This window comes from Podarcis filfolensis (genome assembly GCF_964270895.1).
Source record: "Podarcis filfolensis genome assembly, chromosome: 15".
Taxonomy (NCBI): domain Eukaryota; kingdom Metazoa; phylum Chordata; class Lepidosauria; order Squamata; family Lacertidae; genus Podarcis; species Podarcis filfolensis.
In genome coordinates, this window is record NC_139618.1 from 14,254,552 (window position 1) to 14,269,920 (window position 15,369).

The window sequence follows — 15,369 nt, forward strand, 5'->3', positions numbered from 1 at the left end:
CCTCCTTGAAAGCCATCCAGGTTGGTGGCCATCTCTGGCTCCTGTGGGAGAGAGTTCCATAGTTTCACTACGTGCTGCATGAATGAGGGCGTTCTTTTATCTGTCCTGAATCTTCCAACACTCGGCTTAATTGGATGTCCATGCATCCAAAGTTTGCAGTTCCGGGGACTGCCCAGCTTCCAGGATGCACCGCTTGGCTAGCATTTATGTAGGGAATCCAAATTATCTATTCATTATTATTCATTTATCTATCCTCGCAAGCATGGCATAAAAAAACATTTGTAACCTTGCAATTTTAGAAGCAAATTACCCACAACCTACATTTCCTGCAGGGTAAAGAACAGCCAGTGTCTTCTGGTGTGCTACGGTTGGTCTTTATCTTCTATACCTCTGAATCACACAGATAAGAACATCTGTCAGAAACTGCCAGGACAATTGAGGCATGCCTGATGTTCTCCTGATCTTCTGCCAAGGTCCAGTTCCTATTATTGAATTTGCACCTGCTTTTGCTTCTCACTGATGTATTCTTTCCTTATATACGCTGATAATGCTTCTGCTCTCGTTTTGTCACAGGAGGGGCATAGGAGCCAACTCCTAGGGGCTGAGTGGGCCACCACCCCCAAAGCGGATGGGCATTACCATTCAAATGGTGTGTGCACCATGTCATGTGATCGATTATGTGGATCAGGGCTTACCTACCCCCCCCCCAGTATTATATTCAAGTTGGCACCTGGGGGAGGTGTTTTATGTCAACTTTAAAATTTCTGTTTGTTCTCTATACAACCGAAAACCCCATATTTATCCCACCTTTTTCTCCAAGGAGCTCAATGTGGGGTACATGGTTCTACCCCTCCTCAAATTAATCCCCACAACAACCTTGTGAGGTAGGCAAGGCTGAGAGGCAGTGACTGTCCCCAAGGTCAACTAGGGGGATTTGAACCTTGGTCTACTTCCAGCTGCTAGTCTGACACTCTCGCAACTGGCTCTCAAGAAACTGGACTTTGGGCAATGCGATACCTGTCTTTCTTGCCCTGGAGAACTGCTGCAATTCAACTGTTGGCTGAATATTCAGCGGCAGCGGCAGCAGACCAACAATGGGGATTTCAGAACACTTCGCTGTTCCTCACACTTTCTGGAGGAAAACTACAGCCTTAGACCACATTCAGTGAACAGGAAGAAATGTGATAGGCGAGCTCCATTATCTCATTCCACACAGTGGGATTTACAGAGCTCAAACTGTTTAATACAATCACCGAGACCATCCAGAGAAAGCTGCTGATTCCCCCCCGCGCTTCAAAACTGCCTGGCCGACTTCAGCTGGAAGTCAGGCATTCTGCGCCGCTGGACCCACGCTGTGGAGCAGAGTTAACGGCTGGCATCCCTGCTGCTAACCTGCAGGCATCTCTAGAAAGCCAATTCGGTCTAGCGGGTAGAGTGCTGGACCAAGGCCTCCGAGACACCAGGGTTCGAATCCCCACTCAGCCATGAGCTTAGGCCGGAGCTTCATCTTAAGAGAGCCAGCGGTTAGAGCGTCAGACTAGGGCCTGGGAAACAATGGTTTGAATGATGCTCACTGGGTGACTCTGGGCCAGTTGCTGCCTCTCGGCCTAACCTACCTCACAGGGTTGTTGTGGGGATTACCATATTTTTGCTCTATAAGATGCACCAGACCACAAGACGCACCTAATTTTTGGAGGAGGAAAACAAGAAAAAAATTATTCTGAATCTCAGAAGCCAGAACAGCATGAGGGATTGCTGCGCAGTGAAAGCAGCAATCCCTCTTGCTGTTCTGGCTTCTGGGATAGCTGCGCAGCCTGCATTTGCTCCATAAGACACACACACATTTCCCCTTACATTTCAGGAGGGGAAAAGTGAGTCTTATAGAGCAAAAAATATGGTAATTGATGGAGTGGAAGAACAATGCACAGCTCCTTGAGCTCCTGGGGGGAAAGGGTGGGAAATAAATGCAATAACCCAAGTAGTATGGTAGTTTGATATTTCATCACGTGCAAACTTAGGCCGGAGCTTCATCTTAAGAGAGCCAGCGGTTAGAGCGTCAGACTAGGGCCTGGGAAACAATGGTTTGAATGATGCTCACTGGGTGACCTTGGGCCAATCCCTGCCTCTATGCCTAACCTACCTCACAGGGTTGCTGCAAGGATAAAATGGGGAGGAGAACCATGTACGCCACCTTGAGCTCTGTGGAGGAAGGGTGGATTGTGTAAATGGGACTAAATCAAGAAAATAAATAGGAGCTTTTTTGTGCTAACAGGACAATTCAGTGATTTACATTTTCTTAAGGCGAGCCAATCGTTGTTGCTGTTTTGTTTTGTTTTTTAAATCAGTGTCTTACATTTGATTGTATTGGCATATATTGCTATACACCACTTTGGAAATGTCATATGAGCAGTTGGTTTATAAATATTTATATAAATAAAAAGCAACAATACAAGGGTGGGCAACTTCACGCCCAGTGGCCAAATGGGCCCTCTAGACTGGCTGCCAGGACTCGTTTCAGACCACTTCCCTCTCCAAATGATTTTGCCTGGCTGGAAACCTTCCTTGAACTCTGAGGCTGATTTTACCTCTCCTGGATGAAGGATAGAGAAATGTCTGTGCGAACACTTCTCTGAGTGGCTGAAATGTAGCTGGTTATAACCTAGAAGGCCCTATATGGCTTAGGCCCAGGCTAGCTGAAAGACCATATTCTCCCCTACAAACCTGCCTGGGCTCTGGGATCTTCAAGGGAGGTCCTTTTCTCAGTCCTATCCCCCTCACAGGCATGCTTGGTGTGGGGCAGGGCCTTCTCAGTGGCTGCTCCCAGACTTTGCAACTCCCTCCCTTGAGAAGCCAGACTGGCTCCCTCCTTGCCAGGGGTGCCAACTTGAATAAAACGGGGGGAGGGGGAGGCAGGTAAACCCTGTCCTGCATAATCAATCACATGACGGGGGACACCCACACTATTTGAATGGCAATCTCTATCAACTTGGGGGGGCAGCCCCCTGAAATATTTTATTGGGGGCCCAAAGGGACCTTGGCCTTAGGAGTTGGCTTCTATGCTCCTTGCTGTCCTTCCACACGGCCTTTGGGAGCTCTTTTTTAAATAGGGAGGGCTTTTAATTATGCTGTGCTCTTTTTACTAGCTAAATTTTAATATATTTATTTTACATTGCTGTAATTGAGAGGATGGGTGGGGGATCTGTGTGGGGGGGGGGAATATCCAAGGCCATGAGACTCCCCTTCCCTCCCCCTTCAGTGGTACAGTCCAGGACAAGTGACATCATAGAGTTCTACTCCATGGACTGCCACCATTGGCTATAGTCCACCATTAGGCTTCAGTTCCCAGTTTTTCTTTCAAACATGTGATGGCAATGAAGTCCCAATGGGGAGGGTAGGTGTCATGTTTTTTTTTCATTCTGAGATTCCACCCCCACCCCTTGCAACCTGGGTCCACCTAGGAACCATACCATGTGATTCTCCTGCATGGGTAGACTGGTTCTGATCCAAAAGAAAGGGGACCTTTTGGAATGACTGACCCTGGAAGGGCAGTTATCCAAGGCCCACTCCGAACAAGATATCCCCCTAGTGCCTAAACCCCCTCTGAGTCTCGGAGGGTCAATCAGCCTTGTGATGTGCGCTGCCACAGACTCAGATTTCATCGAAAGGCGCCACCCCTGTCAGCAACTCTTGAGTTCCAAATCTTTTTTTGGAGTCTCGTCCAAATGAATGTTTTCACCTGCAGGGACCAACATCCCGGCCTCCCCAACCCCACCCCAAACCAAGTAAAGAAGGAGCGCATCAACCCAAGGAGAAATAAAGAGAGACCCATGAAGGGGGAAATGAGAATCCTGCATCCAAGAGGAGCTTGTTTCTTTTTAACCAAGATGTGAAATCCAGCCCTCCTCCCACACTGACCCACTGGACCATAGGAAGCTGCCCTATAACACTGGTCCATGTTGCTCAGTATTGTCTACACTAACTGGCAGCTGCTTCCCAGGGTATCAGGCAGGGGAGATTCCCAGCCCGACCCAAAGATGCTGTTGGGGATGAAACATGGGACTTTATGTGTGCAAAGAGATGACCTTGCCCCAAACAGCACAGCCACGGCTATCCCGATGCCCTAAGCCTTGCTTCCTAGCCTGCCTCCCCCTTGTGCAAGCCCCCCTTCCTTGGGGCACACAGAGGAGCTCCCTTCCCAGAAGAGGAATGGAAGAGAGTTTACAGGAAAGGGAGAGCATGTCCACCACCCCCCTCTCTGGAAGGTGGGTTGCATTGCCTCACTAGGGACTAGAAGCACTGTGGAGCAGAAGGGAAGGAACACTGCAACCATCATTATGGCTGCTGGTTGGGCTGCAAGGCCCACCCAGTCGGCCCACCAAGCAAGTAAACACTGGGAGGCTGTCCCAGAATGGGAACCTGACAGTCTCTTCCTGGGACTTATTCCACTGATATTTGGTGCAGGGATGTGCATGCCCCCGAGGCTCCTGGCTTCCAACTTTGTTCCACAACGCACCCACCCCCTCACTGGGAAAACCGGATTGCGTATCAGGTAAACAAATGCAGCCAGGTGCATGGGCAGGGCAATGCAGGAATCAGATTACGGCTTGGGCAGGCAGCACTGCTCCACACGGGTCCCACCCGATCAGACAGAATCCCTGAATATTATCTTTTTTATTTTATTTTTCATATATATAAAAAAAACAGTCAACATTTATTGTGCAAAAAAAAAAAAAATGAAGAAGAAAAGCCGAGGGGAGGATTGCCTTTCAGAGACGGGCGGCAGCAAAGGCAGCAGTGGTCGTTTTGGGGAGGCCAAGAGCAAGCTTCCCCTCTCCCCCGGCCAAACCGAAATCAGGTGCAAGGACTTATCCCCTCTGTGGGGCAATTCCATACGGTGGCTCCTGAGCTCTCCACTCCTTCGGCCTGCTTGGCGGCGCCACCCACCCCACCCCCCTTTAAATACTTGGCTATGGGCAGAAGCACCAGCTGGCCGCAGCTGGCCCAGTCTCCCCCACCCAATCCCAGCGCGTCGCCTGGCACTTCCACAGTTGCGGCAGAAGCTGATTTCCGCACATCCGGCTCCCCCTCTGAGCAAAAGGATCCATCCCCCTCCTAGGGGGTCACCCTCCTTCTCTCTCTGAACATAGTGGGGCCAGCGGCGGGCTGGTCCACTTAGAGGAGGGCCGCAGGGGAGCCCAGTGAACGCCGGAGGGCGATACGGCTGATCCATTCTGATTCTCCAAAGGGAGCCCCCTCCGCCTCCGGTAAGCGTGGGGCCCAAGCCTGCTATGCAATCTCCTTGATCCTGTGGATGTAGTTGTGCAGTTCCTCGGGTCCCTGCAGACCCATGTCCTGGCAGACCCACTCCAAGTCCTCCTCGTCGGCGATGGGGATGGAGTTGTACGCCAGCTCCTCGGAGGGCATGGTGGCAAAGGTGGTGAACTTGACCCGCTTCCGCTTGGAGGTGGGCGAGTTGAGCGGGTCCTCGCTCTGGTCCCTGGTGGAGCCCCCCGAGGAGCCGTCCCCCCGCCCGTGCACTTGGCTCTGCACGCTGGTCTGCGAGGAGCCGCTGCTGTGGTGGTCAGCGTGGCAGCAGGTCTGGACGTTCTCCAGAGGGTTGCCCAAGCTCTCGGGCTGGGGCGAGAGGTCGTTCTGGGCCCGCAAGGGCTGCCCGTTGCCCAGGAAAACCCAGTGGTGAGAGTGGTCCATGTTGGTCTGGCCTTCCGGCGGGATCCGCTTGTGACGGTACTTGAGGACGAAGACGATGCAGTTGATGAGGAAGACGAGGATGGCGAGGCAGAAGACGCCCAGTAGGGCGTACATGCCGATCTCGAGGTCCGTCAGCCCCCGCGTCACCTGCACATAACCTGTGGGGATGGTGGGGAAGTCCTCGGTCGGGAGGGCAGCGCTGGGCGGCCGGCTCTCCGGGCTGGGCGGCAAGTGCCAGTCGCCTTCCACCCGGGGCGTGGTGCCAGGGCTCCCCTTCTCCCGCCCGGGCCTGCTGGGCGTTTGGACAGGCTCGTAGTCGTAGGTGGGCTCCTCCTCGGAGCTGAAATGCACTCGGACGCTAGCCAGGGCGGTGGCTAGCACGCTCTTCCTCTTGGTCTTCTGACAGCTCTCGCAGATCATGAGCTCGGCCCTGACCAGTTCGCCAGCCCCCTCGCCTTCGGCCATCACCAGCGGAAAGGCTCTCTCAGGCATCACCGACACCACCGCCCGGTCCTGGCTGGTCACCACCAGTGTGTAGTCCTTGGGGTCGTACAAGGAAAGCGGAGCGGTCGTGCCGTCGCTGTACGACACCCAGAGGCTCAGCAAGGCCTCCTGCGGAAGAAGGAGAAATGAAAGGTGGGAAACAAACTGTGTGGAAACCCCCCGTCCCTTTTCACATCAGGAGCAGGAAACCTCGAGACTGTGGACTGAATGTGGCCCCCATGGGTTTCTTTGTCTGGCCCTTCAAACTTTCCCCAGGCAATGTCTCTTGGTCAGGCCACACGCCCTCTTTGGAAGCCACGCACCCTTCTGAGGCCACACCCTTTCGCTGGCCCAGATCGCCATTCTCTTACATAAGATGAGCCTACTGGATCAGGGCAGTGGCCCACCCAATACAGGATCCCGTTCTCACAGTCGCCAACCTGATGTCTCTGCAAGGACATCACATCTGCAAGGAAGATCACAAGAGCCCTCTCCCCTCCTGTGGCATTCAGAAGCATTGCTGCCTCCAACTGTGGAGGCAAAGCACAGCTGTCATGGCTGGCAGCCATCAATAGCCCTCCATGAATTTGTCCAATCCTGTTTTAAACCCATCAGGGTTGGCGGCCTTCACTGCCTCCTGTGGGAGTGATTTCCACAGTTCCACGTTTATCTTTCGCTTATCTGTCCTGAATCTGCCAACGTTCAGCTTTGTTGGATGTCCACAAGTTCTAGTGAGAGAGGAAAACTTCTCACTATCTTCTTTCTCCGTGCCATGCCTAACTGTATAAAGTTCTGTCATGCTCCCTCTTCCTTGCCTTTTCTCTAAACTAGTACACCCCAAATGTGGCAATCTTTCCTCATAAGGGAGCAGCTCCATCAGGAAGAACTTCCTGACAGTAAGAGCTGTCTGACAGTGGAATGGGCTCCCTTGAGAAGTTGTGGACTCTCCTTCCATGGAGCCTGGATGACAATCTTTCATGATGCTTTAGTTGAGGGTCCTGCATTGCAAGGGGTTGGACTAGATGATCCTCAGGAGTCCCTCCCAACTCTACGATTTTATAATTCTATTATTCCATCCCCTGAATCATTTTAGGTGCCCTTTGCTGGACAGTTTATGTAAACAGAAGAGCCAGACACGAATTGTTGCCCTCTGCAGTTGTTGCCCTTTCCTTTTTCTAAAATGTATTGAATTGTTAGCAGTCCTAATAAGATCAACAGAAGATGCAACAGGGATGAAGGTTCAGTCTACGAGTTCCAAAATCTGTTTGTACATTGATGATGTAATGCTTTTCTTAACTCATCCCTTAAAATCTGCACCAGAAATTCCTTGAAATAATAGGGAGGTTTGGCGATGTCGTTTGGCTACAAAAATGAGCTCATCCAAACCTGAAATAAATGTGTTGCAATCAATTAAAGCAAATTTGATGAAAGGGAGAGCAATTAATTGGGCAGTTACGCTGATAACGTATCTAGGAACCGGGTTGTCTTCAACCATATATTTTAAATTAAATGAAAGTTATGAAGGTTGAAAAGAGTTTTTAAAATGGACTCAGGCAGGACTCACATGGTTATGTAACGTTGCGGCATTAGAAATTCCTAGGCTACTTTATCTATTTGAAAACGTAATGGCCAAGAGTGACAAAAGGGTATGATTGAACCAGCAAAAACTACTTACAAACTTTGTGTGGCAAAAAAGAAAAAGAGCTAGCGTTCCCAAGGCAACCTTGGAGACAAGCTACAACAAAGGAGGAATAAAATGTCTCGATATAGTAGATTAATATAAAGCTACACATCTAAAAGTAATAGCCCAATGGCTGAATGTCTCAAAGGTAATTCCATGGTGTAAGTGAAAGCAGAGATCACAGTTATTCCATGGTTACTATAGAGAGGGGAAAGGACTCTTCAATGGAGATTTTGAAGCAGAGGCTGGGTGGACCCTCTGTCATGGATGCTTTAGCTGAGATTCCTGCATTGCAGGGGGTTGGACTGAATGACCCCTGGGTGTCCCTTCAAACTCTACGGTTCTAGGATCCTGTGACAACCGATTTTTATTCAAATACAAAATCCTTGTACAGATGCAGCCTGAGATGTTTGGAATAGCTTAAATACAATGTCAACACCTAAATATATCCTTGCTCACATCTTTTCTTTTCTTTTAAACAAAGAGACCTTCTGGTGAAAGCTTTTCTATTCTGTCAGGCCTATGCAGGCAACTGAGCACACACCTTTCCTCAGTGCTTAATTGACGTCTGTTTAAAACCTTTTAAAAACATGTTTTTATGTATTTTTGTTGCAAACCACTTTGAATTTTTTAAAAAATGAGATAGCAGTCTATAAACATTTTTTAATATATAAAATAAATAAGTAAGTAAGGTAGCAGGAGGCCAAACGGCTAACTGGGTAAATCACAATGGAATTGTAAATAATGGCAATTTCAAAACGATGGTGGGAAGGCCTCAAATGGACCTAGTTCCGCGATGCTTTCAGTGCAGACAATGGATAAGTTATATAGAATAAAATATAACGGATGAATAAGATGGTGTGAGTTTTGTGGTAAAATGTCAAGTCCTGAGGTAATAATTTATAAGAAGGGAAACTTGAGCAGTTGTTCTATTCAAAATATATCTTTTTTTGCCTTAATACTTTGAAATCGCATCTGCGTACAAGCTTTAAAAGGAAATAATAGGGGTTCTAATTTCTCATCCGGCAGGACCTGTTTGTGTTAACGTTACAGAAAAACATTACAAGCTGCTCTCTCAATGGTCTATGACTCCACAAAGTAAAATTTATCCTCTCTGCAATGGGAAGTTTTGGACACATTCGTTAGATTGGTCCAATGACTGAAATCTTTTGGGTTATGTATGTTCACCAATCTACACGTTGCTATACCTCATTTTCATATCTGTAATAATTGCAATAATTTGGGTATGTGCACTTCCGACACAACTTTGCTAATATATTCAGAAAACGATTATCTGAGTGTTTATTGTTGGGTTACTTTTAATTTTATGTAATTGTTGCATGCCATATGCTCTAATGTAAACAGAGATATATCTCTGTGCAGGCATGCTAAACAGTTTGAAGATGAAAATGAATACAGTGAATAAAAACTAATATATCTATCATCTATCTATCTATCTATGTATCTATCTATCTATCTATCATCTTTTAGGGCAAGACAGTACAGATTATATCGCCACAGACATCGTACGAGTTGCCATTGGATGCTCTGATAATTTTCTCAGAAGGGATTTGGACCCTTGAGAAAAACATATAAACTTAATATGGAATTTGATAGCAGCTGATCAGACACTCGTTTTGTGACAAATGGGGGGGGAGGGAAATAGGTCACCACCCACAGCGCAGGAACGGTTAGCAAAAATATTGGGCAGCAGCAATGACATGTAAACTTAAGGAAATGATTAGAGTGAGAGAAGGCAAGCAAGAGGCAGTGTGGTGTAGTGGTTAGAGCATGGGTAGGCAAACTAAGGATGGGGCCGGATGCGGCCCAATCGCCTTCTAAATCTGGCCAGCGGATGGTCCGGGAATCAGCGTGTTTTTACATGAGTAGAATGTGTCCTTTTATTTAAAATGCATCTCTGGGTTATTTGTGGGGAACAGGAATTTGTTCATTTTTTATTTTTTTCCCAAAATATAGTCCAGCCCACCACATGGTCTGAGGGACAGTGGACCGGCCCCTTGCTGAAAAAGTTTGCTGACCCCTGGGTTAGAGTGTTGGGCTAGGACCACCCGCCGGGTGACCTGGGGCCTGTCACTACTGCTCCGCCAAACCTACCTCACAGGGTTGTTGTGAGGATAAAACAGGGAGGGGGGAAAGTGCGGGCGGCCCCTAGAGTTCCTTGGAGAAAAAGTGGGTTCTAAATGAAAGAATGAGACAATTAATTAATTAAATCTACCCCCTCCCCCGCCCCCAATCCATGAGGGCTGCCCCAGAAGAAGTACCTGCTTGGAGAAGTTCAGAGTCTGCTGGGCTGTCGTCTTGGCCACAATGGTGTGGCTGTTCCCAGGGCTGGGGTGGAGGGAGAGGGAGAGGTTTGAGATGACCTGGGCCTTCAGTTCGGTGATGCTGACCTTCTCGTCCGCCACCGTCACCAGGGTCTCCCCAAGGACTGCCTCCATGAGCGGAGAGACCACCTACGGGAAGAGAAGTGGGCCGTAAGGAACATCTCCCCTGGTTGGGATTAGGAGGAACGCCCAGTCACATTCCTCATCACCACCAGCGCCAGGTGTATTTTGCACTTGGCTATTGGCCAACATGCGTTCTAGTGAAGATGCCCGGGTGCCAGGATGGGGCCTGACGTCTCCACCACCTGGAGGTGTATGCCTGGGGATCTGTGGATCTGGACTGTTTTCAATAACAACAATAACAATTTATTATCTATACCCCAACCATCTGGCTGGGCCTCCCCAGCCACTCTGGGCGGCTTCCAACCGATATTAAAAACACAATAAAACATCAAAAATTAAAAACTTCCCTGAGCACACCAGCAACACATCCTGCAGAATTATATCAGTTATATTTTATCTGCACAATCAGAACGAGTTTCAGGAGCCCAAAAGTCGTCTTGTCCCCAAAGGGCAACCAGGCCTTCTGCTTTGGTGACTGTAACCCTCATTTAATGAGCCATTTGGCGCCTAGCTTATATATCTGAGTTTCTAATACTGCGCATCATCCTTGTGGATTGCTGTAGTGCGCTCTCTGCAGGGCTGCCCTTGACCGGCGCCTAGAAACTAAGCTCAAAAAGGAAGTCCTGTGTGCTGTGTGTAAAAAAACGATATATATTAAAGGGATGAATGCCATGGAATGGAAAAGTGTCATCCCACACCCCAAGCTGGGAGATCCTTTTAAAAAGCCAGAGGATAGCTCAATCAGTAGAGCATGAGACTCTTAATCTTGGGGTTGTGGGTTCAAGTCCCACGCTGGGCGAAAGATGATCCACGTGGACCCTTCCAATTCTGTGATTCTTGATGGAGAAATTGCCTGCTGAGGTCTCTAGCTAAGCATTGCTTCTCTCTTTCCATCCCAGGCCTGCGATGCTAATGAGCCAAGCCGGAGAACAGCACCACTCCATGGCCTTCCCTTCATGCACTCGCCCTGCAAACACACGCACACACAATTCTCCGAAGTACATTTCACCGGAGGGAAGACACTCCGACCTTGAACTGCTCGAATCTTTGAAGGCAGCATCTGGGAGCCTGGGAATTTCTGCTTAGGAAGGCAATACAGTGCCCAGGCTTGGAACTAATTGTAGTTAAGAGATGCTTGGCACAGGCTCAAGAGGAGCTGGTTCAGGGAGAAAACGCGAGAGAGGGAGAGAGAAAGGGAGGAAGGAAGAAGGGGTGTAGGGGTGTGCAGCCAAGGAGGAAGGGGAATATAGAGGCAGGAAAATGCAGATGAGCCCCCCTTCCCCCTTCCCACCAAGGAAAACAGATCTGTTTTCTTAGCCCTGGGATGTGTGAAGTGAGAATGTTGAGGGACTTGGGTATACTTAGCCTGGAGGAGACTGAGCGGTGAGATAACAGCCACCTTCAAAAATCTGAAGAGCTGTCACATGGAAGACGGGGGGGGGGGGGGGGGAGCTTGCTTTCTGCTGCTTCAGAGCGGAGGACCCGAAATGATGACTTTCAATGGCAAGAAAGGGGATTCTGACGAAACTTTAGGAGGAACTTAGCCATTCGGCCATGGAATGGATTCCGGTGGAAGGTGGTTGACTCTCCTTTACGTGAGGCTGGATGACCTTTGGGGGTCCGCTTCAACGCTACAATTCTATGAATGTGTGAGAAAGGGGTCTCCGATATGAGCAGTGGCTAGTGCCAGGGGAGGGGAGGGGAGCTGCAAATCTAAAGGTGCTCAGATTGTTGGGGAAACTGATGTTTACAGCTGCACCTCCTTTGCCTCCCCTAACAGAGGCATATAACCCCTGCTCCTTAATATAGGATGTTGCCTTATATAGAACAAGGCAATTGTGTCTATCTATCTAACTGGTGGAAGCTCTCCAGGTCTTTTCCCCAACCTTACCTATAGCTGCCATTGCGGATTAAGCCTGGAACCTTTTCTCCATCACTGAATTTTTACTTAAAAGCAAGCCAAGATTCTAGTCCTCACTATTCCAAATAAAGGGCTAATTTTAAGAGGAACATAGGAAGATTCATTATACTGACGACTGGCTCGTCCATCTCAGTATTGTCTACATGGAATGGAATTGGCTTTCCAGGAGATTCTAGGAATGGAACTTTAAGACATTCTGCCTGCAAAGCAGAGGCTCCGCCACTAAGCTCAGATTCCAGTCCTCGTGGTTCCCAATCAAGGGCTTATTTAAATAGGAGCCACTGGTCCATTTAGCTCTGTACAGTCTACACTGACTGGCAGCAGCTCTCCAGGGTTTCAGGCAAGGAGTCTCTCTAATGCCTTACCTGGAGATGCCACTAGGGATTGAACCTGGAACCTTCTGCACGAAAAGCATGTGATCTAGAACAGAGCTATGGTCCTTTCCTTGTTGGGTACCTGTTACGCTCTTACCTTGAAGAGGGTGGTGCCAGGCTCCCGGCCAGCGAGGGTGTTGGTGTCCACCATGTGAGCAACCCGAGGGTCGTCGACCTTCATAAAGTCGCTGACCAGGTCTGTGACCTCAACCATCCACTCCGGGCCCAGCATGGTGACCACCTGGTCCGTGCCCTCCGAGGAGGTGGTGTGGAACTGGGTGAAGACCTGCAGGGTGGCATGCTGGTACTGGAGGGTGCAGCCCCGGCTCTGCCGCCGCTCTTCCTCTTCTTCGTCATCCTCGCTCTCCCGGACAGACCTGTGGGAGCCAAAGCAGTTGGGTCAGCCAGCAGCTGCTCTGGCGCTTCCCCACTTTTTTTCCTAAAAAGGAGTTTCCACTAACCAGCCAATCCAGCCAATCAGGGATCGTGCATCTGGCGTAATGACACCACGTAGCCAATCGGATTTCACGTGACATAACATTGCAAAGTCAAATCAGAGCGATGGCTGTGCTGCCTTCCCTCACTCTAAATGGGTGGATATTTCCACCCCATTTTTATTATTTTCATCATTATTATTATTATTATTATTATTATTATTATTATTATTATTATCTCTTCACCATGAGGGCCTATGGTAGGCCACAACAATTAAAAAACATGCTATTAAAATTAGTTAATGTCTGAAAAAGGATGGTGCTTTTTGTAGCAGGTAGGTTTCTCAAATAAGAGAGTTGCATGTCCCTGCGTGTTCTAAGGAGGTGAGCACAACTAGAGGAGAATTCTGGCATGAGCTGAAGCTTCTGGGCAATGGGATCGAGAATGGCCTAGTCTTCGCTGTGCATGCCTAGAGGCTCTCAAACACAATCCCCGAGAGGATTTCCAACCACCCCACTCCTTCCCCAACTCCTGGCTTACCTCCTATCGGGTAAGATTGGAACTCGCCACCCTTTCACCTGGCTGAGCCGGGAGTCAGAGAGCTCGATGTGCAGCGGGAGTTTGGGGACCCAGACGGTCATCTCCAGGAGGGCGGTGAGGTGCTCGTAGCTGAAGGACACCCCAGCATTCATGGAGCCCCTCGATTCTTTGCCACTCACGAAGACATAGTCGCAGCTGCTGGAAACCTGAAGACAAAACTGGTGAGTTAGGGTACCGAGGAAGAGGCTGCTTTGGCCATGACAAAGCTGAATTCCCATGCTAGAGGTCACGAACTGCCTCTCACAAACTACTGGTGGTTTGTGGACCACTGTTTGGGAAAACGTTTCCTCTCATCTATGAAGCTGGCTGGTTGTTCTGGCGTCAGGGATACGTGGGGTGTGTGTGTGTGTGTGTGTGTGTGTTAGACATTAGCTGGGGTCTATTTCTTCTTATTCCCCCGGGGCTACTTAAGCTTGCCTTCAACATCCAAGAGACACCAGCTCAGCATGTCTGCAAAGGCAATCTCAGCTCGGCATCGGAATAAAAATGAGCCCTGAAATGCATCTCTGGATATTGTGTCGTTCATCAAAATAAAGACGACGCCACAGCGCTCGCCTCCTCTGCGCTAATAAACACACCCAGCAACAGAGTCCGGAGCAGGCTCGCTCCCAGCCCTTCCAGGGACGACAAATAATAGCATCTGTCTTGAAACGCTGCTGGAGAAAAACTCCCCAATGCCTCGTGCTGTACGCTAGCTACACTTTGGGTAACATCCATCCCTGGATGGGGAAGAAAATCAGGTTCGGGAGAGAGAAAAGAAAACCCTTCGTCTTCTTTTTAAATCTAATTTTTGCATTTTTACAAACAGAAAACAACAACAACGTAAACATATAATCCCCTTTGACTTCCCTCCCCTCCCACCGTGGCTCTTCATATAATGATTTCCCCCTCTGCATCTCTTCCGTAGCTCTATTTTTATAAATCCTTTATCACTCCATAGATTTCCATCCATCCTACCAATGTGTGTAATTGTTTACAGTAATCTTTAAAAAGTAAATGATAAACTTTCCCCATTCTTTATTAAAGTCAGTGTCTTCCTGGTTTCTAATTCTTCCTGTAAGTTTCACCATCTTGGCATAGTTTATCCGTTTTCTTCGTGCAGCCCATAGTTCAACTGCGGAACTCCCTCCCACAGGAGGCAAGCTATGGCCAGCAATTTGGATGGCTTTAAAAGAGGATTGAACAAGTACATGGAGGGGAAGGCAATCAATTACTGTCTGCTGTGATGACTGTAGTTGGAGGCAGCAATGCTTCTGAAAACCAGTTGCTGGAAGGTGCAAGAGGGGAGAGGGCTCTTGTGCTCGAATCCTGCTTGTAGGCTTTCCAGCAGAGGCATCTGGTTGGCCACTGTGAGTACAGGATGCTGGACTAGCTGGGCCACTGGCCTGATCCAGCAGGCTCTCAGGTCCCAGGTTTGATCCCTGGCATTGCCAGATCAGCATCTTAAAAAGCAGAGACATCACCTTGCCAACAAAGGTCCGTATAGTTAAAGCTATGGTTTTCCCAGTAGTGATGTATGGAAGTGAGAGCTGGACCATAAAGAAGGCTGATCGCCGAAGAATGGATGCTTTTGAATTATGGTGTTGGAGAAGACTCTTGAGAGTCCCATGGACAGCAAGAAGATCAAATGCATCCATTCTTAAGGAAATCAGCCCTGAGTGCTCACTGGAAGGACAGATCCTGAAGCTGCGACTCCAA

The 15,369-nt window shown here is 48.8% G+C and overlaps 1 protein-coding gene across 2 annotated transcripts in view; it reads right to left on the bottom strand.

The window, feature by feature from the left end:
- Nucleotides 1-4,656: 4,656 nt before the first annotated feature.
- The window catches only part of TMEM132E (transmembrane protein 132E), a 119,383-nt gene continuing 108,670 nt past the window's right edge, over nt 4,657-15,369 (bottom strand). For both annotated transcript variants that reach the window (XM_083588098.1, XM_083588099.1), the window contains exons 6-9: nt 13,612-13,817; nt 12,734-13,013; nt 10,156-10,347; nt 4,657-6,321 (exon numbers count right to left, since the gene is read on the bottom strand). In XM_083588098.1, coding sequence (XP_083444224.1) covers nt 5,287-6,321; nt 10,156-10,347; nt 12,734-13,013; nt 13,612-13,817 — 1,713 coding nt within the window. In that variant the 3' untranslated portion in view covers nt 4,657-5,286. The remainder of the gene's footprint in view (nt 6,322-10,155; nt 10,348-12,733; nt 13,014-13,611; nt 13,818-15,369) is intronic.